General features: G+C 35.6%; 1 protein-coding gene across 5 annotated transcripts in view; it reads left to right on the forward strand.

Annotated features, from left to right (window-relative positions):
* TTLL7 (tubulin tyrosine ligase like 7) overlaps positions 1–26,595 on the forward strand; it is a 65,379-nt gene that overhangs the window by 18,826 nt on the left and 19,958 nt on the right. For all 5 annotated transcript variants that reach the window (XR_008438381.1, XM_053985262.1, XM_053985265.1 and 2 more), the window contains 13 exons: positions 639–814; positions 969–1,103; positions 2,012–2,133; positions 2,830–2,897; positions 7,893–8,051; positions 9,553–9,769; positions 12,196–12,360; positions 13,156–13,314; positions 17,978–18,072; positions 18,716–18,863; positions 18,946–19,019; positions 21,917–22,052; positions 22,863–22,949. Coding sequence is in view for 4 of the 5 variants with exons in the window: in XM_053985262.1 (XP_053841237.1) it covers positions 790–814; positions 969–1,103; positions 2,012–2,133; positions 2,830–2,897; positions 7,893–8,051; positions 9,553–9,769; positions 12,196–12,360; positions 13,156–13,314; positions 17,978–18,072; positions 18,716–18,863; positions 18,946–19,019; positions 21,917–22,052; positions 22,863–22,949 (1,590 nt within the window). In the remaining variant the exon portion in view is untranslated. The remainder of the gene's footprint in view (positions 1–638; positions 815–968; positions 1,104–2,011; positions 2,134–2,829; positions 2,898–7,892; positions 8,052–9,552; positions 9,770–12,195; positions 12,361–13,155; positions 13,315–17,977; positions 18,073–18,715; positions 18,864–18,945; positions 19,020–21,916; positions 22,053–22,862; positions 22,950–26,595) is intronic.

Consider the following 26,595-nt stretch of genomic DNA (forward strand, 5'->3'; position numbering starts at 1 on the left):
TAGATGTAAAAAAATAGCATTTTATGCAAATAAGTGTTCACTTTAAAAACTGAAAATTTAAATGTTTGTCAACCCAAAATGTCTTCAAATTATATCTGTTGTGTCATGAAGTAGTCATGAAACTGCAGCCACCTTTCCACATGGTTATTGGACAATTGCTTTTAAAAACATCGAAAAGTGAAAAAGAGGAAACAGATTATTACTGTGATTTCAGTTATTTCCCATTTGGTACTGAAAACCTATCACACAGTGTGTCTAATTTAATTTTTTACTTAAAATATGTTTTAAAATATAAAACACTAAATTCATTGAACTTTATGGAGATAGAAAATGGCATTATTGATTTAATTCAGTGTTACCTATTTTCATGTCCAAAATGTCTCATACCCAAATGAAAATTAGAAAAAGAGGTAATATAATTTCATTTTGAAAATTAGTACTGCAAAATTATTTTTCCAGAAAGAAAATAATTGAACTGCAATGAACAAACTTATGTATTTACAATAGCTTGATCAATCTTCTAAAATAAGCAATTCTTTATACATGCAATTAAAAGTGTTTTCATATTTAGTTTCCTGCTAATTACTTTTTTTTCAGGATTTGTCTTTGACAAAGTCTCTCTTACATTTTTTACACAGGTATCTAACCATTCCAGAACTAATATTTTCTACAACCGGAGACTGAAATGGCATGACTGGAGTTTTAAGTAATTTGGCTTTGACAGTTTCACCATTTACTGAAAAGCTGGAACAGATTTTGAACTCTATTTCTGCACTATCCTAGGTTATAATGCCATCCTTTCCTAATGAAGGAGGTATGCTAGTCTTGGATTTTTAATATACTCTATGAATTAATCAGTATGCTTGTGCCTATAAATTGTGATGGAGTACTGTTTGTATTTTTAGTTAATTTGTATATGTTATTTGAGATTAAAAAAATGTTGACAGTTACAATATTATTTTTCAAAGATAACCATGGAACTACTCCTCTGACTTTGAGTTCGGAACTACCCTATCAGAGCACAATTAAAAGAAAAGTCAGAAAGAAGAAGAAGAAGAATGGAGTCATCACTGCCAATATAGCTGGCACAAAATATGAAATTGGTAGGAAGCTGCATATTTTGCTTTCATCTTAATAGCGTTTGATGTGAGAGTTACTGGTTAATGGAGTGAAGTAATGGACTCTGCATCAAGCTGACAGTGAGACATTTCTGAAGGAGTTTCTTTTATAAGAAACCTGGGGTTTTCTTGTAACATTAATTCATAGCTTTGGATACTGTGCATCTATTAATCCCCATTTGTTACTCATATTGATTCCCACTTGTTACCTTGAAATGTAAAAACTTAAGTAATCAAGGAGGCTGTGGAAGAGCCTTTTAAATACTTGTTATATATGTGTTTGGAAGTTTACTTAAAGCCTTGAAAGATGAGCAGTGTAAATTTAATGTTAAATACTCTAATTATTATACAGAGGCTTCTCAGTAAAATCCTTTAATGTTTTGTATTTTCATGTTCAGTGCTAAATATTTTTTTCCTAGAATCAGAGTTATGCATGGCATGTAATCAGTCTTTTTTTAAAAATTAAAATAATGCATGCATTTTCTTTTGCAACATGGTACCTTCCCTAAGGAGGCATTTTTGTCCCTATCTGCAGTGACACTTATAATCATCACTGTTTTAAAATTAACTTATGGCATAACCAAGATTAAATCTAATTGGTGTACAAGAGGATTTTTGCTGACTGATTGGGGAATACCTTGAAGCTCTTTGCAGTTCCCATCAGTGGTTGTGCTGATTCCTGCCTCACTGTAAGGTGCTGTAACATTGTAATGGCAGGTTTGCAATAGACTGATGGAAATATTGCAAGATAAATAGCTTGCTATGCGAACATTGTTCTCAGTCAAAGGGTTCTATATTGGAAGTGTTTAAAATCTTAACTGATTTTTTAAATGTTGAAAATTAATCTATTTTAGAGATTCAAAATAGTCCCTAAGAGTGTGATTTCTCCATAGTGCGTGTAGTAATACAAGAGATGGGATTTGTGAAAACGCGTGATGAGGATGAAACAGCAAATCTGATCTGGAGTGATTGTGCTGTGCAGCAGGAGAAGATTGCTGAGCTGCGGAACTATCAGGTGCAGTGGCAGTTCAGATTTTTGACACGTTTCCATAAACTGCTTTACTCTGAAATGTTCAGTAATTGTCAGTAACTGCTCAGTTCCATTTGTGTGGAGGGGAAAAAAAACCCACACAAACCAAACCAAACAGGCTGCATTAAGGCTGTACCACTGCATAGCTTAAAATCCTATTCTCTTTTCCAGAGTTGTTTGTTCTTACCACTTGGAATCTGATGTATAAATATTTGGGGCTGTTCTTTCATGCTTTTTTCTGCCAGTTGGGTGTTGTGAATGATCAATTTAAAGAAGATACAAAACATCATTTTTAAGTTTCTTGTAAGCTTTGAAGCAGTAAGTTAAGAATCAGAGCTCTCTCTCCACAATCCTGTGAATAAATATTTTGGTTTTTTTACCATTATCTTGTGTTTGTGTTCTTTGTTTCTAGATAGCTTTGTGAATAAAAGTATGATAGTCACGTATATGAAATTAAATCAATGGGCACTTACATGGATGGAAGAGAATACAACTTGCAGCATCTTTAGCATTGTTAAGAATAGGTAGTATAGTGTAAGATATTGTCTTAAATAATTTAGATGTAACAGGACTTGTGTTTGCCTGAGCATTCAGCTGAATGTTTTAAATGATTGTAATTAGGTATGCCAGAAAAACTAAAACGTTTCAATTAATTTTCCTTTTTTTTTCCTACTTCCTCAGAGAATTAACCATTTTCCAGGAATGGGAGAGATATGCAGAAAGGATTTCCTGGCAAGAAACATGACTAAGTAATATTTCTTTTAATATTAAGAAGTTTTCCAGCTGTGGTATTTAATGCAATAATATACAGAACTATTGATTTTGAGGCTTGTTTATTTTTACTAAGAAACTAGGAGAGGACCAAGAATAATTTTCAAAGTTCTGTAATAACTTTAGCTTTGGTCCTGGATCTGTAGTATTGGAGTGGGCTACTTTATTTCTCCAACTGACTTCAGTGGAGTATTATGTGGGTTCACTTCTTTGTCTAAACACTGCAGAATGGAGGTGAGTCTTGAATTATTGTACAATAAGCCTAATACATAATACACCCATGTATGTATCCCATAATAGTAGAACAGAATAAAAGAACTGTATGTGGCTGGATAGTGCATCTGGACTATCCTGTGCAATGTGCTCTAGGATAACCCTGCTTCATCTGGGACACTGGACCAGAGGACCCACTGAAGTCCCTTCCCACATGACCAATTCTGTGATAGTACTTGTTTAAAATAGTTAATGGCTATGTTTTTGTGTATATCAAATTTAAAAAATGTGAAACATCTTACTGTTTATATAAGAAATTAGTCAGTGAGGCTCATTTGTCTAATTACAAATTCTCCTCACTCTAGTGGAATAACTGGGTTCTGAGGAATTATCCTAGCTGAGAATCTGTGAGTAAGACTTGTAAGAAAACAATACTAAATAATGATCTGATAGCCTAGTAAGGAAAGGTTTGAGGGTAAATATATGTCAATACTTTCTTCTAGTCTAAATTAGTTTGTAGAGCAGTTATTAATAGAGCTAATCTTTTGGCCCTCACACAACTTAACTGCTAACAGAACAGAATTTGTTTTCATATGAATGTAATTAATGTGATATCTTCTCTCTCTCTCTCTCTCTTTCAATTTCTTTCTCTTTCCTTTTCTGTTCTGTAACTAGAACACATGTAGAATGTATGCAACTATTATGGTACAAATATTGTGTGCATTGCTGTGGTGTGTCCATGTCCTACGTGTGGGCTAGAGGTCCCCTGTGTCAGTGGTGCTGCACCAGCACTTTTCACTGCCCCTCTCAGACTGAAAGTAAAAACAGATAGCACATGGAGGCAAACAGCTGTTTGGAGAGGTCTTGGAAGCAGTCAGTCAGCTTGGTACACAGTGCTACCCCTGTGTATTGCTGCAGTTCTGTGATCTTTAAAAAAAAAAATAAATGGAAAATGGACAAAAGGCTCTTGTTATCATGCACTTATTCTTTCAAATACAGTCTGATGGTACCTCTCTCAACCTACTGAATTCTGAGTTCAAAACACAGTTTAAAGTTACTCAGTGCTGAGATTGCACATATAGATAAAATGGGAATAATTTCTCTTACAGTATAACTCTGGGTTAAACATCTATGTTGTGACTTCACTTAGTAGATGTAGCAGGGCTCAATCAGTTGGGTTTTTTTCTCAATACTGGCCCTCACAACTCAATACTTATTATTCATACTTTATAAAAATCAAAATGATATGCCTTGAGATTGCTGGTGAAATCGTAAGTCAGTTCTGATACATGGTTGAGCAGGCTCTTTCCTGTAGAATGCAGGATTTTGAACAGGCTCTTGTTCTGTCTTAAAATTTGGATGTGTAGAAACACTAATTCTCTTGTCTTGTTTACTGCAGCATGTCATTTTTTCTATTCCCATTACTGACTCTACTGATTACCATCATTGAGAGATAATGAAAATATATTGAGAATTGGTAGAGAGTAGACTTCTTTTCTCTTTTACTTCCATATTTGTTTTTGTACTGATTTCACCCTTTCACCCTTATGCAAGTTGTTGGGAATAGAGTGAAAGAACAAATCTACCTTACTTTGAGAGGAAAATACTATTCAGGAGATAATGCACTTCAAGAGTTCTTTTTTCAGGCAATATCCAGGCACTCTGGATCACAGGACCATGTGGTTTTCACATGCAGAAAGGTGGAAGGGAGCAGTGTAATACATAACATGTGTAATATGAAAGAAAACAACTCAGCAAAGAAAGTATAGGAACACAGAATAATGGAACAGATGGAAAGAGGAATGTATGTAATTGAGAAAAAAAAAGGCAGGAGCATAATTTTCAAGGATAATAATAACACAGAAAAGAAAAAAGTAATAATAGAAGTGCCGTCATAGGGCCAACTAGATCTTAAGAGACCGTTATGAAGGATCAGTGTGGTTACAAAATGAATTCAGGAAATGGGGGAGAAGGTGCACAGGATGAGTGGGAAGGGGCATGGATCCATCTATGCAATATTGTATTTTCCAGCACCTTTGTTGATTATATTTAAAAGGTTCATGAGCTGATCATGGGCCAAGAATCATTCTCATCCACACATACCCACTAACTTTTCATATGTGAAAAGTCAGAGGATTTTGAAATTTAGGCAGTGGAATCTATGTTATTAGACAGAAGGTTGTGCCTTTAGTGAGCTATATTTTGTTAAACACCATTTATTCTTTTGTACAGAAAACACTTTGAGATCAAGAGCACAGTATGACCACATTTGTGAGCTAAAATAGTACTCAGAAGAACAATAATTTGCTGTTTGTTTCTCAGACCTCCTGATAAGGACAGCAAAAGCTAAAGGATAGAACAGTGAAAAAGTGGCTACTCATAGTAGTGCCATTTTTCAACCCATGTGCTGAAAAATAGGGCTATTGTAATGGAATAGGCCTTGATTCCACGGGCTTCTTAATGATGTTCCTAAGGCCCTTTCTGAATAGGGCCTTGCAGGGAAAGAACAGAGCTGAATTCTTTTTTTGAAAGTTTTAGTGAGCCCCAGAACCTATAAACAATGGTGAAGTATTCCACTTCATAATATTAAGTGTTTCTAATCCACCCAGTTATGCATTAAACAGATAAGGCGTATAGAACTGATGTACTTTCAGTCACAATATCAATATATCAGGAATAGCTTGAAGCTATATTCAGTGACTAGGGAATGTGTGTATTGAAACCCTTGAGTCAGTTAAATGACAGGTCTCTAGCATGTAACAGGATGCATATGATAAATAATCTGGAGAGGGATTAAAACTACAATTTACACAGAAATTGTTTTTTGCCTAAAAAAAGGATAATTTCTGCCTAGATAAGGTACTCAGTTGGCAAAGTAATAACATTCATAAAGACAGAGCAGATGGAGAGTAGTTTAACAATATAAATGAATCAGAATTCAAATATCTACTTCTGTTTTCGAAGTTTTCCTGAATATTTAGTGGCCTTCATTGAACTAGATTTGTAAGAATAATAGTTACAATGAAGCTGCTGAAGCACTGAACCTCATGCTGTGCTGCTGTAGCTATTGTGGTTTCTGCAGTGTTTGTTGGGTAGTTGGCTACACAGTTTGGTGACAGTGTATCCATTATACCAGCCGGGCTTGGCTAAGGTCCTAGCCCTACACATGGGGCTGAAATAAAGCTCTGTTTTTTCCATTAGTATTTTCGCCACTTAAAGGAAAAGTATCTGCCCAAGAGTATTACATAAGCTCATGGTAGAAATGGAAAATGGCAATTATATTGCCTCTTTTATACATTAGTTATGCTGGTGCTATTAGTTTTCAATACAAAAGGAGAACTATACCTAAATCTGTATTTAATTAAAAAGTATTAAACTTCACAATAGTGACATTAAAAAAAAAAAAAATGAAGTTGGGGAACTTCCTGTATCACTTAATTTCATTTTAAACTTCCAATTCCTTTCTGTTGGTCTGTGGATATTTGTATTTTAGAAATGTCCACTCTGTGCTACAGAGTAGTTGTGAGTTACCTGAACTAATTTCATATGACGTTCTGTATGAAGGAATTTTCAGGTACTCTGAGTAGGTGAAATGAGCTAGCTGCACCAGTGTGGAACTCAGCAAAGACTAAATTTATCCTGTTGGGAACCATGATGCCAGTGTGCATAGTACCACCGAGTCCCCGTTGCTCCTATACCTTGGCTGCTAACCAGCGTTAAAGCAACCTGTGTGTACCTCAGCCATACGACAGCGTGGTGTGGGTGTAACTTCCTTTCTGCCACATACACAGCTCTGGGTGATGGAAACTTCTACCACCTGAATTCTTTACCATTCTTCTGCCATTTTTCTTCACAAACAACAGAGGTATAGAATAAGATATACTCACTACCTCAGGTGCCGCAGCTATTAAAGCAGGGAGATCAGGACCTTGCTGCATCTTTTCCCCAGAGTCAGAGTTTGATTCCCTATTTTTATTTTAGTTCTTCTGTTCCACCTCTTCACCCTACTCCATCCTTGCTTGATCTTGTTTTGAATGTCTTTGCTTTCTTTTGATTAAATTAGGTGCTCTTGGAATCTTAATCCAAATATACTGGGATCAAAGACTAATCAAAGCTTGTGTGATTTGTCAATGAATGAGTTGCTTGGCCTGTGTCAAAGTCTATTTACTACAATTCTTTATTTTTAAAATTCTTTCAAAAGGAGCAAAAAACTCTTCCTTAATTACTTCTAATTGCTTTTTAATTTAAAATTCAATCTTTTTTGCACCCAAGAAGAAAATTCAAACTTCCCAACACCTCTTTTTTGTGTCTGTTGATCCTCATAGCTCCCCAGACACCTACCAGTATGAAAATTAAAATACTTCCCAAATACCAACCCATCCCCCCAAAAAAAATCCATTGTTTGTTATAAGTTCAGTATTTCTAAGAATAGGAATAACATTAAGTCATCTGAATGAATGGCCAAAAATTGTAACAGGAGTGAGATGGATGCCAAGAAATGAGATGGATACCAGTAACATAATAAGCACATAAGCAAAAATGCTCAAGGTAGTCTGCTTTTGAATATAACACATTCACACTCATATGAATATGTAATGGAGCTCTAACTATTCTTAAAGAAATGCAAAAGTTTGCTTTCATATTACAGAATTTTGCTGATAAAGCTCCCTTGTCAAATTGTCATGAGTGCTTTTTAATCTTGAGGATTGAAACATCAAAAGTAGTCAAAAGATTTTAACTCAATTACCCTTTTTGTGCAGAATGATCAAGAGCCAGCCTCAGGAGTACAGTTTCATTCCTCGAACATGGATCTTCCCTGCAGAATACACACAGTTTCAGAACTATGTAAAAGAATTGAAGAAGAAACGTAGACAGAAAACCTTCATAGTCAAACCAGCTAATGGTGCAATGGGGCATGGGTGAGTTGTGAGTTAATTTCAGTCTTCTTACCTGTTAAAAGTGACATTCAGTGCTACTTACAACATTAACAGTAGCTGTGTATTAAAAAGAAGATTGTATTTGGAGTTGTGTGAAAGTCAGTGTATTGGGTGAAGGTTTCATAAGCCTTAAATAAACTCAAATAATTATTATTAACAGAGTTATTTTATTATGAATTTTTCTGCTGTGCTTCAATTTATCGGGTGAGATTGTATTGGGCATAAATGGCAGGGTTTTGGTGGCTGGAGGCTGCAGGGATGTGTGTGGGAGGTCAGGATCTTTCACAGCTTTAAAACCAGCTCAAACACCCCATTGTGTTCCCAAACTGCAGCCAGTCAGAAAAACATAAAGGTGTTTGAGAGCAGCAGCCAGAAGGTTTAGGAGAGGCAGAGGAAATGCTGTTGGGGATGTGGCTGGATGTGCACTCTTGGAAGCAGGGCACACCCCTGAAGAGACTGCAACCTGCACCTGAGTTGAAGAAGTTTGATTTGTGACAGGGCTGCGCAGTAAAAATCCAATGAGATAAATATTGCAATTGTATTTTCAGTTTTTTAGATATTTTTGTTTTAGCTTTTATTGCTTTTAATATCAATTTGAATTATACTATATAGTAAAGCTTTTAGTTTTTCAGCATATGTCAGAATTACTATAAAAGTAAGGCTCCCAAACTTTTCAATTTCTTCATTTATCAGTCCTCTTGATAAGGGCTAAGATAAGCTAAAGGGAAAGGTACCAGCATAGTTCAGAGAAATTTCTGCAAAGTACTTCACTCTGTTAGGAGTATTCAATACCAAATGTATAATTTGAAATGTATATATACATATATCTGAAATGTATAATAAATAATAGAGAATAAGATTAAGGTAGCATTAAGGTTCTGGGAATTTTATGTTAATAATTGTATACTGAAAATATTAGCTTTTACATTTATTTAAAAGTCTATGTGGTTAGAGATTGGAAGTTCACAGTTCATATATAAACCTTTTTTCATTCTGGTGTGAGGGAACTGGAAATACAAAAATACTGAGCTCAATCTATGCCATCCTCAGTCATACACATCAGTGTCCTTCTTTGCAAACTTCATCACCTAAGGTTAGCACTGAAAGTTCTTTGCAGCCTGTGCCTCGGGCAGAAGTTGTGACAAAGACTAGAAGTCTATTTTTAGAGCTGCATGAGGAATAATCACAGAAGCTGGAGACTGGTCGTTCTGCCAAACAATTTCTAAGTGTAGAGCAAACCCATTATTACAAATTGTTGAATCAAAGCAAGCAGAAAGTTACTTTGAAATGGCTCATTACCTTTTTTCATCTAGTGAATCACAATAAAGCACAGGAAACCAAAAGCCTTGTAAGGGAATGGAACTTTTTCTCTGCCCGAAAAATCAGGTATCTCTCTTTTTCTAGGTAGACTTTAGCCTCACTACTTGATAATCTATTTCAAAGAGTAATGTCCAAGTTTTAAAATAACTCTTGTTTTTACCAGGATCTCTTTAATAAGAAATGGAGAAAAGTTACAAGCTCAGGATCACTTAATTGTTCAGGAATATCTTGACAAACCATTTCTTATGGAAGGCTACAAGTTTGATTTACGTGTGTATATTCTTGTAACCTCCTGTGATCCATTGAAAATATTTTTATATCATGATGGACTGGTGAGAATGGGCACGGAAAAGTATCATCCCCCCAGTGACTCAAATTTGGTAAGTTGGAGTTCATTCCAATTTATTGCTTATGGTATAGACTTTAACCTGTGCAGTGTTTGCAGGTGGTAAAATTAAATAAACTGGGACTTGAGTTCATCTGGATAAACTTCTGCATTGTCATTGAAGAGAAAAAATTTTATGTGAAAGATACTTAACACATGGTTTTCTATCGAAATCACAAGTATATCCCATTATTGCTTATATATAAAATTTTATATGACTTTGCATGTATGTATGCTAAAGAGTTTAAATATATTCTAGAGGAAAGCAAAAGATAACAACCCAAAAAATAAATCACTGCAAGAACGGGCACATTGCTTTTATGTTCATCTGAGACTGAGACTGGGGTGGCAGGTGCTAATAAGGTTTATCTCCTGCTAGATCATTGCTTAGCATCCATGAAGTTTGGAGCCTTTGCTGAGGGTCCTGCCAGGTTTCAGCCATTGTGTTGGGAACTTAGGCAGAAAGGAGAGAACCAGCACTGCAAGGGTCCAGTGCTCACTGCAGTCCCTGAAGACGAGGGAATCTCCTGCTGCTGCTGCTGTTTGTCAGAGATTGCTTCAGCAGGGACAGGAGCATGTACTTGGCAGCTTTAGGGTGATTCAGTAGGGCTGCCTATAAACACAGAGAAAAATGGTAAGGGTCATGCTAAAGATTTTGCACAATTTCCTCCTCTTGTTCCAGTTTATAGCATGTTGCCCTCTTGGGGGGTGTAAACCCTTCTCTTTTGGCTCAGACCAAAATGCAGATGTCTAAGAAAGAAGTAGATTTGCAGCATTGGAAGGTATTAGTAGATTAGGTTTGTTATACCTCACTCTGTACTCCATTGCTTTTAGAGCAGCTTCCATGTGATTATATAACAGGAAACACCATAGAGCCTTTTTGCCTACATGAAACTTAAAATTTTGCTCATCTCTTGGTGTGCCTTTGAAAAACGCAGGTACAATTTGAGGCCCAGTACAAATGCTATATTTGGAAGTGTTCCAGTACTATATTTGGAATAGTTTGCTTCTAATATTTGGGTATTGCTGCTAATCTCTGCATTAGCAGCATTGAAATATGCTCTGAGAGGATAAACAGAGCAGGCAGTTGTTTCTGTGTTTCTGTGTTCTCACAGAACACAGCTCATGCTGGAGGTTGTCTATTGTGTGAAATAACCTGCTTGTCACTAATGACATTGTTCTTTGGATGACATATTTCCACAGTGACATTGTTCCAAAAAACTTTGGACTGTCAGTTCAGATGCCCAAACTTTTTTTTTTTTTGGTAGTCTAACACATAATTACTTTTGTCTGAAATAATTTGAATTTCATGGTATGATGACTCAAAACCAATAGATTTCAGAATGATTCTTAAAGGAGTAATGAAGCCATGGGAGAAATTCATTGCTTCTAGTGTTACTACAATATACTGTTCACTCGTTTGCAATTAAATTGATTGGTTTTGGTAATTTCATTAAGTTTTTTAAAGATAAGAAAGTGTAGTAAGATAAATGACAGCATAAGGCTTGTGTTATCTATTAAAGATGAATTGGAACAGAAGGCTTTTGGTCACCTTAGAATATCATCTACTCTCATGTATCTGATCAAACATGACAGAGAACTGTCACTGTGATGAGGACAGGCATCACCATAGTGTAAGTGAAAAGCTGAATTAATCTCTGGGAGATAATGTAAATGTACAGATCATGTTTTATAAATTGGCCTTGGAAAAGGAATGCTTTCTTTGAATTCAACTGATAACATGAGTCTATTGCTGGTGACATTTTGCTCCATAAAGGAACTGTAGCACTCAGTCATTTATGTAATGTATGTTTTGAAATTTACCTCCCTCTGATGTATGGCTACCAGCCAGTTAAAAATGAGCAATTTTGGCAGATATCAGCATGGCAGATGAGTTTATATGTAAAAGATGTTTTAAAGTATCACTATCATGAGAACACTTCTCATAAATAAGCTACAGTGAAAACTGAAATGTGGGATTGTCTATGAAGCAGATGCCATAGTGTCTTTTAGCACTTTAAAAGTAGCACTTCCAAATACTGACTTTATTGTTTGCTTCTTGTGGAATGTAATCATTCTCTAAGTTATGATAATTGCTCTTTACTTTTTTAGGTAGTTGTTTATATAGAGACCTGTAAAAATGGCAGATACAGTGTCTAACCAGATGAGGAGTGGTGGATCAGTTCACTGCAACTGGCTTAAGTAGAAGCCCAGGTTTTGTTGTAAGAAGGCTACAGAGCATTCAGTCATGCGATCTCCCAAAATCAGAAACACTAAATCTGCACGTAGTGTATTTGCAAATATGAGCTGTTTGATTATGTCTTTATTGATTTAATGTCAATTTTTCCTTACATGATTTTGAATTTACTATTTTAGAATTGTTTTAAAAGTTTTTAAAATGACTTTTTTTCCTTTTTTTAGAGTCAATTGTATATGCATCTGACTAACTACTCTGTCAATAAACATAATGAACACTTTGAACGGGATGAAACAGAAGACAAAGGAAGCAAACGCTCCATAAAATGGTTTACTGAGTTTCTAGAAACAAATAATCTCGATGTCTCCAAATTCTGGAGTGATATTTCAGTAAGATAGACTAAAGCACTTTATTTTATTTTGTGTATTTTTAGAAAATTAATTGCTTCTGCCATCTGCTTTACTGCAATTCAGAATGATTTTTGAAACTTTATAAACCCAAATTCTCAGCAATGGATGTCACAAAGGACATACTATAAACTATTATTATGTTTTTTTAAAAAACTAAATTCATAGGCTGATTACAAATTAAATGTTAGCATATTTCTGAGGATCAAAAGTCCTTTCAAACAGTTATTCACGTAAGTAATTCAATACAAAGGAATCATGCCATTAAAATTCATAGAAACTTTATTTTAGTATATAAAGTGAATTTTATGTGTAATATTTACAAAATTGTAGTCAGTGTTGCATATATGATTGTACTTAAGTACCATTGAAGTGGTTGTGTTACAGGTGTCTTTAGATGAAGAATAGGCTTAAGATTGTTAGAGCTGAAAGCTGTTTGTATGATTCTGAGAACACTTATCAAAAATTATACTGCAAAATGAAATGGATGAAGATTGTCTATACTGTACTATATTACCTGTTTGCTTTTAATATTTAACTTATTGCAAGTCTCAAAGTTTGTATAAAATATAACAATAGTCTAGAACTATATTAAGTTATATGTGCTACTACATAGGAATAATTTATTTACTATAGACTATTTATTTGGTATTTTAAATCTTTTTTTTCTAGTAGATATGCAAAAGAAATTTATAATATTAAAGCATGAAACACTGCAGTTCAGTATGTGCTGGTGTTTTCTCTCGTGATGAATTTTTCTGAACCACATCCCTGCAGGAGTTGGTGGTGAAGACTCTGATAGTTGCAGAGCCGCATGTTCTTCACGCTTACCGTATGTGCAGGCCAGGGCAAGCACCAGGAAGTGACAGCGTCTGCTTTGAAGTCCTGGGATTTGATATTCTGCTGGACAGAAAACTAAAACCATGGCTCCTAGAGGTAAACCTCTTCATACAGATGTGAAGTAAATTTTTAGGTGTGAAGTTAACTAAGCCCCAGCTGAATCTGTATCTAAGTAAGAAAACTTGCAAAGAAAGTCTGTGCTCTGTTGAGTATATAAATGTGCTTTTCTGCAGCATCCATACAGAAGTGCAGTGATCACCTTGCAGTGGTTTTTGATACTGAAAAAAAGGTAATTGTTTTCCTAGACCAATGTTGCATTTCAGATATTTTTGAAAGTTGTAATGGGAAATGTAATGTTAATGTAGTTCTTATTTTAGCTGGAGGACCTTGATTATAGCAAGTGGGTGCTACATAGATTTCCTTCATGAATATGGCTATGTAGTATGGCTCTGGTAACTTTTCTGAATGTGTGCCCTTTATCTTCTCCTTTTTGTGGCTTTCCTGTGCTTTTTAAAAGCATTGCCATAAACAGAGAAAACTAATTTGATATACAGGAAATTCTGCAAACAATTGTTATGATGCGATTGGAAGAAACATTTCTTCTCTGATATGTTTGTTAGGGGTACAGTTAAATTAAGTGGTGCTCACACACATTTTCAACCAGAAATGTTTGAACTTTGTCTGTTGTGTCTCTTATATTGCCCTATTACTAACACATAGATGACATTCACTTCTCTTTTTTCAGATTGTCTTATTTCATTCTGTTAACTGGTTGGAGGGCTGTGCAGCTTGGGGAGAAAAGCAAAATGTATTCATATCTCTCTATTGACAGCAAGTCATGGATATGATTTGGCTACTGATGAACAAAATGTACACAATTAACTTACTGAATTATAACCTCATTTGCAGGCCATTAATACTGTCAACAGTTGTTTTGTCATGTGTATTTCTCTCAGGGATTCATTATAATTTTAATTAGAAAAATAAAATTCCTCCACTTTTGCCATACAGACATAGCATATTTGGTGGCTTTGATGTTCTTGCCAACAGCAGCACATGACATGAACTTAGTCTGTACTACATCAACATCTTCTGTTTTTGTCCACTGAAGCTTGCTGTCCCTTTGATTTAGCACTACACTTCCAGATTATCATCTGTAGGTTGCCTGTAGCTTGCATATAACTGTGTCTAGTCCTTTAAGTGCAGACTGAAGGGTCTATTTCATTCAGCCTGGTAGCAAATGCTGACAGACCAATTCTGTGAGAGGTGGTGAGTCAGCCAGCATAGGGAGTCCATTCAGAAGGACACCTCTCTGTCTGCTCTGATGTTTCCATAAGGTATGGAGATTTTGGGGGATTTCAGACCCACTTATGGGTCTCAGAGAAGAATCATATAATCCCAAACTCCTTGTGTATGAGGGAGTAAAGCAGTAAATGCTCCTCTGGCATTTTGAGTTGCTGGAGAATACTTCAGGAATTGGAACTGTGTACCTAGTTATTACTTTTTTTAAAAGCAAAACTCCAAGTATTTCCTTTTCTGCTTTTGGTAATACATGTATCCTTCAGCTTCTTTTGCCAGACATTTACCAAAACTAATAGAAATTTCTAACTTTGAAACTTACCAATTTTGCATACTCATTTACTATTTTTACCTTGCTTGTTCATACTTTTTTGCAGCACTTCCAACAGAGTGTGTAGATGTATGCACAATCTATGTATGCTGTGTGTAGTGTAGTAAAGGTCAAATTTGCAGTGTATATACATAGACTGTACATAATATATATAGTCTGTTTATATATGTATGCACATATCTAGATAATTCTTTTTTTTTTTTTTCTAAAACGCTTCTGCTACTTCCACAGATTTCCATCTTATCTCTTTCCACCATTTCCTTTTTGCCAAAACCCCTTAGGGGAGTGAATCATTCTTTCTAACACTGGTAACAAGTCCTAATCACAAGGCCCTGAATGTTCCCAGTGTTATGGGAAAATTGCCAAAATAGGATTAGGATGATTAGTTTCATGTTTCCATGCCTCATGTAGCTTTTCTGTTATAAAGATAGCTTAACAAACTATTAAAAGAAATAAATTGTGCAACGTATTATAATGTCTCTTCTTTCCTGAGCTGACTTTTGTTTATATTGCCTTGATGCATTGTAGCTCCCCTGCTCCTTGATGCTTCTGAACTTCCGGAACCTTCTACAGTAGTGAGGGTTGTGGGAAATGCAGGATTGCCATCTTGTGGCCCCAAGTGTTTCTGGCAAGCATCTGTGCAGCCTCCATCCTTTCTGAGTAGCAACAATGACCTAGATGTCCCTTTGATTCCCAGGAAATCCAGCTTTACTTTTTGACTAAAATTTCCAAGTTAGTTTATTTTATGTGAAACAAAATGATACAGTTGAAGTTCTTGGATGGACTGCAGCCTTGTTCACCCGCATTATATTCAGTTAGGATCACAAAGTTGTGATCACTGGAGAAAAAGATAACATGCATTTTAATAACTTCAAGTGTAGGGTACCTAACTTCCTTTGTGATTTATGTGGGCAAGGCATAAGAAACCTTATATTCACATTCAGCATTTATTATTTAGTGTCACTGAGCTAGCAAAATCTGTTCAAAACTTTGTTATCAATCCAGGTCAAATGAATGTGAACATCTTAAACCAATCAATTATTGCTAATTTCTATTAATGAAGTAATTAAAGTTCACATACACAAGCTTTCTGGCATCTACTTGTTTCTCTTGTGTTATGCTTGCCCTGTTTGTACCCCTGGAGGTCCAAAGGCCACCGTGGGGTAGGAGAGATGGGTAGGTGGTTATACCAAATTTTCAGTGTCTTATGTTCTTTACCAGGAAGAACACACTCTTGATGGTGAAGTTTTCTTCATCTTTGATCTTAATTTCACTTTGGGTTCTTTTTCTGTGTTTACTGCCACAATCTACTTACTGACTGTTCATTTACTGGCCAGCAATTCCACATTGTTTCCAAGTTTTACCACAAGTCTTTTGCACCTCCCGGAATCATGCCATGTGCTATCTTTGTTACCTCTAGGCCCAGTATTATCTAGTTTACAAGATTGTATTCCTGTAGTGAACACAATTTGACCACTGGCATCAGTGTCTAGATTTTCAAGGCCTTTGCAATCATCATTTGCTTGTACTTTTGGGGTCTCTCATACAATCCTGTTTTTGACAACAGTCTTCAAGATGTGCCTTGCTGATAAAATTACTGATGTTTTATTAACACAACCTAGTTGTGCATGTCCTGGTTCTCGGGCCACTGAACTCTAAATAACCATCTCCCAGCTGGCAGATGCACAGACAATGGTTTGGTAAGCTGTTATTGTGAATAGCTATTGTGGCATATCACTAGCACATTATCAAGATTACAATGCCACAGTCGTACAGATTAGTCAGCAACTGTATTTATTGTCTTCTTTGTGATATGGTAGTACATGAACAGTCTAAAGAGGTCGGTCAATTAAATATTTGGATGAAAGTCTTCCAAAAAAGAATATGTATAAATCTTTTCACTATTTCTGCTGGATTTTCAAGATTTTTCTTTCAACATCAGATCTCACTGCTCACTTTGCCAGTCTGTCTGGAAAAGCAGTGAAGGAGCTGATTCTCAAAGCTGAAGGGTACCTGTCAATTATGAGCATAAATGATGGGGCAGCTGGGACTCAGCAACAGGACACTGGGTGGCACAGCAGCCACGATAGTTCTGTCCTACAGCTGTAGAGGTCTAATATATTTAGAGTGCTAAAAAAAAAAAATAAACTGCTTTTGCCCTCTGCTTTGGACATGCAAACTGTCTCCCACTTCTAATTTGTGTGGGGCACAAGGTATTAGTTTTCACTTCTGAAGCTCTTTTTTATCTGTCCCTTCTGTGACCAGCACTGCTCATTCACTATCAAGGTGAGATTCCTGTCTGTCATTAGCACCCATTACTCAAGTATAAATTTTTATACCAGCCTGGAAAGAGTTCCTAGAATAAATCATTATTCCTCCTCAAATCTTTCTGAAAACTGAGGTTCTGCAGGGAGTCCAAAACTTGTCAGGATGTTAAATGTATGATTTAGTCTCACTATGAGATTCCCAGTTGCATTTTCCTTGTTTCTTTATATTTATGGTACAATTTTTAATCTCTAATCTTGTGCTTATAAGCTTTTTGTTGCGGAGGCTGTTAATTATCTTATGTTTTCACACTATGTACTGATTTAATAACTTAGATCTCTATGTGTTGCTGTCAAGTGTATCTGAAAAGTTATTTAAATATGCTTAAAAAGACCTTGGATTAGAGCCTCTTTCTGTCCTTGTATAGTTGTTACTTTTTAGAGTAGTATTTAAAGTTTTTTTCAGACTGGGAACTAGAAAAGAGTTTGACTCTTTCTGTGCTGGACCACCATAGCATGGCACATCATCTGTTATGATGTGTTTAACAGTACTGTGTGTGGTAAATTTTCTGGTGGCAGCTACCAAGAGTAGATTAGACTGGATTCACAGTCTCAGGACTTGAATGGTGTTCACTGTAAATGTCTGGATGACCTGGTGACTGAAAGGGTACATTTCCCAGCTCCCAGTATCTGTGATACTCAGTACTCTATTTAAAAAATATACAAATGGAAAAGAACTTCTCAACATGTATTCTCTTAATCTCTGCTGTATTTGAAAGAGCCATTTCTACAAAGCCTGTTACAATAGGTGTGTTTCCAGTGAACCTGAACATTCCTGAGTCTTCTGTGTCTCATTTTTTTTCAGATTAATCGTGCCCCAAGCTTTGGAACGGATCAAAAAATAGACTATGATGTAAAAAAAGGTGTTCTGCTAAATGCATTAAAGCTTCTCAACATACGGTACCTTGTCCTCTTTTCTTCAGTCCAGCTCTATTTCTGTTGCTTTAATTTTTTTTTTTTTTTAATTGGAATTGGACTTAGAGAAAACGAAAAACCTTTTTTCCACCTTAATAATTTCAAAATATAAATGTTTTCCTTGCTGTCAGTTTTGCTGTAGAAATTAACCTAAACTTAATTTTTCTTCATGCATATGTGCTTGCAAAAATGAATGGTAATAGTAATTTTTGTACTTATTTTTAAAAATTTTTCAAATCTTGAAAAGTTGGCATATGCATGCAGTCATGGGTATGTGGCCATAAAGGAAATTTTCTTGAATGATAGTGTCACATTCAGTCAAAAGCCATACCCCTCTAGAGGAAAACTTTGTAGCTGAGATATTTTGAAAAAAATCTACACCTCAGGAAAATAGATATAATCATGTTTGTACATTAAATTATAGCACAGAGTAAATACAGTATTCTTTAAAGTGTTAAAATATTGTAGCAATGAATGTTAATATTAAAAATAAACTTAATGTTTCAATTCTAATTTTATATGATAAACACATGACTGACTGGAAAATACAGATTATTTACTTGATATGAAAGCGCATCTCATTTTGGCTGCATTGAATTGACATTTCTTAATATCATCTGTGTTTCAGGACAAGTGATAAAAGGAAAAATTTAGCCCAACAGAAGGCTGAGGCTCAAAAAAGACTGTATGGTCAGGGGCCTGTGAAAAAACTGTTGCCAGGTTCCTCAGACTGGGAGAGGCAGCGCCACACACTGGAAAGGAGGAAACAAGAACTGGTAGGAATGGAAAAAAGTGCTGTTTCTTGCTTATGGTTTATACTCCCTTTTGTTTTAATTGTCTTACTTTCTTGATTTGTAGAAGGAAAGACTTGCACAAGTACGTAAACAGATTTCCAAAGAGGAGCATGAAAATAGACACATGGGGAACTACAGGTGAATGTTTTTGACTGTATTAGTAGGAAATACTCAGTGTATTCTTTAGGAACAGTGGAAACAAGTATTTGTGGTAGATGATAATTTTCTGCCAAAAATGTGTAGGCACTTATAGAAAATATATACATGTACATCAGGTATCTTTTTTCAGATGGTTCTTTTCTTGATTCCAATTTTTTCCATGCACTTAGGAATTTATATGGCATCAGTCACCCTATTGTTTGTGCAAGACATTTGCTTCAAAGACATGATTGTTCACATTCAGTGTACCAAGAATCATCATTGTTGTTATGGACCTGTTCTTTAATCACATATAATCATTCTTATCTTGGTGGCAGGGGGTGCAGTATGATATTCCCCTGTAAAAATATCATATTTTAATTGTATCTCTGAGGCTTGCCAAAATTATGGGTGCTTCCATAATTTTGAATAGATTGACATTTGAAATACTTTACTTTTATTTTGACACTTGAATTTTGGATCTTGGTTGGCTGAAATGTAAGTACCTTCAGATTCCTTGGTAAAATATGTCCAAAAGAGAGCTTTACATTGTCAGTTATAACAGGTATTGACCAGAAAACAAAAATTTTGTTTTGTGATGTTTTTGTTACTATTTTTTGTTGTTTGCTTCATTGAGAAGTGAAAGCGTGGCCTAGGAATATTTGGTGAAAGGGAGCGGAGTATGGCTAGCAAGAGATGGTGGGAATATTTGCCAACTCTTTATAGCATTCATCCAGAATGTGAGAATATCTGAGTTCACATATTTTATTGTGAACTAGTCAGAATGCCTTTATTGCTGTTCTTTATTGCTGCCTTTTTTTGAGCAGATGTTCTAGATTTCCCAGTAAAATTCTCATTTAAACAGATAGATGTTTCTGTGAAATTCACATTTTTGATGACTTAACATTTTTACAAAGGGTCTTTCTTTGTAACTTTGAATTACATATTTTCTTGATGTGTGGAGCTGAACTTGTAAGTAAGAAAAACCTCTAGATGTATAATGAAGCGACAAAGTGTTTATTTTCATGCTACTAAAAGAAAGAAAAGCACCATGATGCTTTAACACATTTTTCTTTTTGCTAACTTAAATGTCTAGCTTATTAACTGATCACATTTTAAGTTGCTTATTCAGTTCTTGACTGAAAATCAGACACATGGTCTCTTTATTTAGCTTTTGGGTTAATGTAAATCAGTAAAAACACAATTTTTTTTTCCTCAGGAAAAAGTGTCACTTTATGAGGAATCTGCACTTTTAAAAAAGGCAGAACAACTTTGTGTTTTCCTATTACCATGTCTTTGAGAAAAGGCTGAAGGATCAGCAGAACATGAGAAGGGAAGTAGTTTTGGCTAGAGAGGAAGAGGAATTTTACCTGAGAGTTATGCAGCATTTTCTCCGTGTGATTTTCCTCTGTAGAGCAGGACTAACTTGTGTCAGGCATTGACATAGAATCATGGAAATTTTGGATGCTAGTATTGCTGAACGGATTAAAATTGCACTCTGAATAAAAATCTAGAGAAACCTCAGTGAAACTCAGGAGGTTTGGATTTCATCTGTGGATTTAGTCCATGTCTGTCTGCAAGCACAGCAGGCTCCAATAGGAGTCTTGGGGCAACTGGAGCAGTTGCCACTATTTTGAGGTCTTGTGAAATCATGAGGAATTGGAAAGGATGTACATGGCCTTTAGCTGCAGTCTATTTCTAAATACATTAAGAATATTACCCTTTCTTTAAAGCATTCTTGTATGGCACTTTCTCTGCAGTAGAATCAACACCATTAAAAGGTGTTGAGTTAAATTAAATTAAACCTAAATCTCCTTTAGATGTGTAATGCAAACTGGAAGCATCTTAATTTGGTTCTACAACTGCCCTGAGACTAATGGTATCAAATCATCCTTTTTGTCATTGCAACAAAATCCTCATGATAGATACCTTTTCAAGGAGAAAATGTCTAAAAAGGGAGAATGAGAAAATAAAGAAACTTATAAAAAGTTTAGAAAAGACTCACAAATACAAAGAAGTCACATAATGCCATGCACTGTATAAATGGTGTCCATGCCTTGTACAGTGCAGGCAAAATTAACTTATGGGTTACTCCTTACAATACATTAAAAATTAGTCTTCCCTCTTAGCCATATTTCTGGCTGTGTTTTGGGTATTCATGACAGATGGATTGAAGTTGTTTTCTTCAAAGCCCATTGTTACTTGATCAACATGAATAAATCAGCTAGTCCTGCTTCTGATATTGTCATAATCTCCTTACCTGTGATTTTAGAGAATAATGGCATAGCTGCTCTAATGGAAAATCAGTCACCGTTTATATCTGTGTACCAGGCTTTTTTTCTTTCTTACAGCACCTATTTCTTCCTGTTAATTTTTTGGAGGACTTAGCATTCAAGTGCAGTACATACTCAATCTTTAATTCATATCCTGCTCATGGGATCAAAGCTGTTGTTCAGATTTTCACTGTTTTGTGTCCTTTGATTGCTAATACAAATTGTTTTGTCTCCTTTTATTGCTAATACAAATTATCTTGTGGCTTTGAATTTGACATAAAATATTTTGTTCATATTTCATGAATCATTCACACCTGTATGCCTCACTCACACCCACTGAAATTTCTGAGCACTGCAAAACTGGGTTTTGGTATTCCTCTGGAATGACCTACATGTTATTTCTTTTGTCTGGCTAATTGCTGGTTTAAACATGAATGTGTTCACTGAATTAGAAGTAGATTTAGAGAGCAATGGTCAGAGTATATGTTTTATGATTTGATATTATGTAGTTATTATAGATGGGATGTGTACAAGTTAAAAAAGAGACTGTGTATTAGTGACATTACTTTTGTGTGATGAATACCTCAGCTTCTATCCTAAACTGTTCTTTTTTTCCTTTCTCAGGCGAATTTACCCTCCTGATGATAAGACATTACTTGAAAAGTATGAGAGTTTGTTAGCCACTGCTTTCCAGACATTTCTTGCTGGAAGAGCAGCTTCACTTCAGCGGGAAATGAATAACCCCTTAAAAAGAATGAAGGTACTGGAGTACACCGAGTACTGGCTTTAGGAGTTACTTTGAATTCATGACCTCATGGATGAGTTTCACTATAATCATGTATGACGGCTAATAAATAGCATTTGATAGCGTTCCATGATCTTATTATTATTCTTTGTGCAGCTTGTGGGCCAGATCCTTGAATCTGGATGAACTGCAGTGGACCCAGGGTGGAGACAGGCTAGATGGCTTTAAGATACTTTACCATATCCCTGATCCTCAGCCTTACCCCTGGCCAAACCAGAGGTTGGCAGAAACTGCTTTTGAGCTGGTAATTGCCTCCTTCTTCCTCCAGTAATGTTCCCAGCCTGTTCATCCACTTGTATGGACTGGAACAAGAGGTACCCTAAAACCAGCTCCACTAGTTGAAGGATTTAAAGCATCCAAAAATTTTACCTGATTTGCCTATTGACTTAGTCAGAGACAGTGGAAACCAGCTATATTAATAACCAGCTAACATAATGTAATTTGAAATTTGAGAAATAATTTTACGTCTTTGTAGATGGCATCATCCAGCAGTTTTACATGAATCTTTGTTCAATCCTTTCTTCAGACTTTTTTTTTTAAATATATGTTAAGACTTGATTTTAACCCTCAATTTCATGTTGCTTGCAAGGAGAGATGCATGCATGAGAAGAAATATTTCTATTTCCTCCTGTGGAGGAATTCCTAGTCCTATTTCAGGAATTAGTAATCAGAGTAATTTCAAATTTCTACCACTTTCTGCTTGAATTTTTGAAGGACAGGGTATGTCCTGCTTTGAATGAATAGTAATGAAATTCCCATTTCTAGGAGGAGGACATTTTGGATCTTCTGGAGCAGTGTGAAATAGATGATGAAAAGCTAACGGGAAAATGCACCAGGCAGCGAGGACCTAAGGTATTTGACTTCTAGATACCAATTTTTTATTTCACTCTATAGACAGGTTTTCTGAGAATTTTAAGTGGGGAATTTAGTTAGCTGATTGGGCTGGAAGTTTTCTTCCTCAGACTGCCATTAACCTTTTTTTATTTTTTTATTTTTTTATGAAGTATGAATTGAGGTATGACTGCCATTTGTCCAACTAAATCCCATTAAATTTTTAAGGGGATATGCAATCCTTCTTTCCCTCCCTAAGCTATTTGGAGGAATTGCCATGCATGACATCGTCTGTTGTACAAGAGATTGATTTCAGTGTGTGAAAGGATTTTTATATCAATAGTGGATCTCAAAAGAATGCTTTCATCTTTAATTGATTAGTGCCAAAATCAGGATTTTTGAGATCATGGGATAAAAGGCACTATGGAAAGTCAAAGAATTAATTATAATTTTGATCTATCTGTAACTTGCTCCCTTGCTAAGAGGGTTGTACAATATATCTTGGAACCCATTTTGTATCCAAAATCTCCTTTTAATGTAAATGTATATTATTTTTAGCTTAATGCTTTCTGCTTGTGTGCATAGTTCATGTGAGTCTTTGCCTTAAATAAACTGCATATCTCTAAGCCAGTAAAGATAAATAGTTTGGACTTGACTAGAATAAGTATGTTTTTTATATCCTGTAAACATTTTAGGTCAAGTCTGCTTAGAAGAGCCTACATCTCTGTTCTGAGCTTTGATGGATTTGTTTATAGATGCATGTAAATTTTTTTACAGCATTTTATGTTTCTGATGACATGGTGTACAAATGTATGGCTATCTGTACAAAATGAATGCTGACAATTGTTCTGAGCTTGAAGAGGTACTTTAAATATATGCAAGAATCCAAAGAGCTACATCTTATTACAGGCATTCATTCTGGAAAGAGGATCTACATGCCCGATCTGGTATTAAGATAGATTTGCAGGGACCTCATTAAAATATGGGGATTTTGTGAGCTTGTGCTTTAACAGCAGTGGATTCATTTAAGCAAGAGAAAAAAAAAAAACCCAGTCCACCCTAGCAGTACACTCACTCCATGTTCTTACAGAGATTCTTTTCCTTGAAATTTTGTTTTCAGTTCTTTAACGTGGGGTCAGTTATTCAAGTTTAACATCTCAGTCACACTTTTCCCTTTTTCCAGAAGCCTGTCTTTTCCCAGTAACCCTAGAGAGCAGCTATCTGGTTGCCTGTATGCACACTGACTTGTTCTATTCTGCCTCTACACTCCTTGCTCACAAGACATTCCCAGGCTGGAGACTGCAACATTTAATTAAACATTAATAGGGTACTAAGCCCAAATTGAGAAACCTCTCTCAATTAGTTTTAAGATGAATTTTGATTAATTTATGAGTAAGACTATATGCCATGGTCTTCTTTTATAGCAGGAAAATGGATTGTGTATCTTATAGCTGCCTTACTGGTACAATATTGTTTGCACTTAGACGAGAAAGAAAAAATTGCTTATGACCAAAATTTCTTCTTTTTCCCCCTTAAAATTGATGAAGTCAAAAGAGAAAACAATGAAACCAGCTTATCCAGGGAGACTGTTTCTTTTGCTTGCACTGTGCACACTTCATGCTATACAGGATTCTTATTCCTGCATCTTTTTTGTGGCCCTGATACATTTCTCAATCATTTAAACCTTGTCTACAGTGAAACCATGTAAGCAGAGATTTCCCTGGTTGCATAATGTCCTGTGTGCTCCCTTTGAAATACAGATGTCCATGCAGATGGTCCTGGTAATCTTTTTCCAAAAGAGCATCACCTCTTCCCTGTAAGGGTTAAGGTGCATATGGCAAATCATATGCGTTAATTGACCACCTCTTTGTAAAGTGGCTGCTGTGAGATATGTAATGTCTAAATATATGTCTATACAAAAGTTTGGTGAGTGAGGCAGGCAGTGGAAAGTATTATTGCCTATCAGTCTGTCAGGTAAGACAATAATCCAGCTGTAAACCTCATCTTGTAACCATAAAATCCTACAAATAAAGAACTATTTGCATATATATCTAATAGAAAAAAAATCGAAAAAAAAAAAACAACCACAGGACTGATACTTTTCATGTCATGTAACTCAACATGAAAGGTTCTTTGAGAAAGTCATGGAGTCTGTCCCCCCTTAAATTCAGTGGCTGCCCTGCTGACTGAAGGTACTCTTAGGTCAGATGCTCTGCCTTGAGTTGTACTCTTCCTTGAAAAAAACCCATCAGTCAGGACTCAGAAAACTAGCAAGACAACTGGAATAGTTAGGGGAGAGAGGTGTGTTCCTCCTCATGCTCTCCATACATAGAATCATATAAACATCTACATTTCCAGATACATATCTCTACATAGGAGAGGTTGGGGGCTGTGCACGTATAAATAATAAATACAAGCTTTGTATCTAACAATTATTCCATATTTGCTAGGAATTTCAGCCTTGTTTTTATTTGAATGTAATTGGAAATTCAGTGTAAGAAAAAAGAAATCAAGAATTTCATAGAATGAAGGCATTTTTTCCTGCACTTAAAATACCACTGAATTTTGCATAGATGGAGAAGGGCATTCTGGAAACGTATTTGTAGCCTCTAGAGGGCTCCTGACACCTACATACTGTCCAGGTTACCCAAGTGTGCAGGACAATGGACTAGAACTAAAATAACAGCTATTGTAGAGGAAATGTGAAATTAATTTTAATTTTAATTCTTTTGGTAAAAGATCAGATGAGTTTAATCACCGAAAAATTGGGTTACCATAAGGCTAAAATCAAGGTGATGATCTAGGCAAGATGTGCTAGGCAATCAGATGTCTCTTTAAGAGATCATTTTATACCCAGATTCAGCTATTATTTGTTATTATTGCTTTTTGTAATTTCTGTGATCTTTCTTTTTATTCTTCTTTATTAATTGATATTGTTTACTGTAGAATGTGTGAGGAGCATGTATACCCCTGTGAGCTATTACTGAAAATGTTTGTTATACCTTGTGTAACTCCTCAGGAATATCTGATCAATATGGCTCCATCATACACAGCATTTCATGATAAGAAGAGTTATTTTTAATAAAGTGGTATGTGTTGAGGCACCTTACTTTTATCCCTTTGGCAGACAGATACATATCAATCTTATATATATTCACTGTGTAACAACAATTGTCAGGGCTCTCCTCAATGCAGTATTCTTCTCTAACTCCTTATCTGGTCTAACAGCTTGGGATGGCATAAACATACTGTTAGTTAGTGACAGAAATCCCTTCCCTTCCTTGTCTGGAATAGAAGTTTAGGTAGCATCTATTTAGTTATAAAGTATATCTTGCACCAACAGGAGGTTTTGGGGCTTTTTCCTGTTACCCTCATGATAAATCTAGGTGCATTACATCATGCTAAGACATTAGGAAAATTTAAATTCTTCCTGAGAGTTCTTTTTCACTTTGACTCAAAATATGTCCAGAAATTGTGATTTTAATTTTTTTTTTAATCTGATCTTTAATTGAAATCCATTTGATAGATGAGGCTATCAGCATAGCTTCTTATAGCTGAGACTTACTGGAAGGAAAGTGTGTAGGAAAAGAAGGTGACCACATAAGCCTACTTAGGAGAACAGAAGTAATGGAAGATACTGCATTTTTTTGTGTCTGACTAATGGTAG

This window comes from Vidua macroura, chromosome 9 (assembly GCF_024509145.1).
Source record: "Vidua macroura isolate BioBank_ID:100142 chromosome 9, ASM2450914v1, whole genome shotgun sequence".
In the NCBI taxonomy this organism is placed as follows: domain Eukaryota; kingdom Metazoa; phylum Chordata; class Aves; order Passeriformes; family Viduidae; genus Vidua; species Vidua macroura.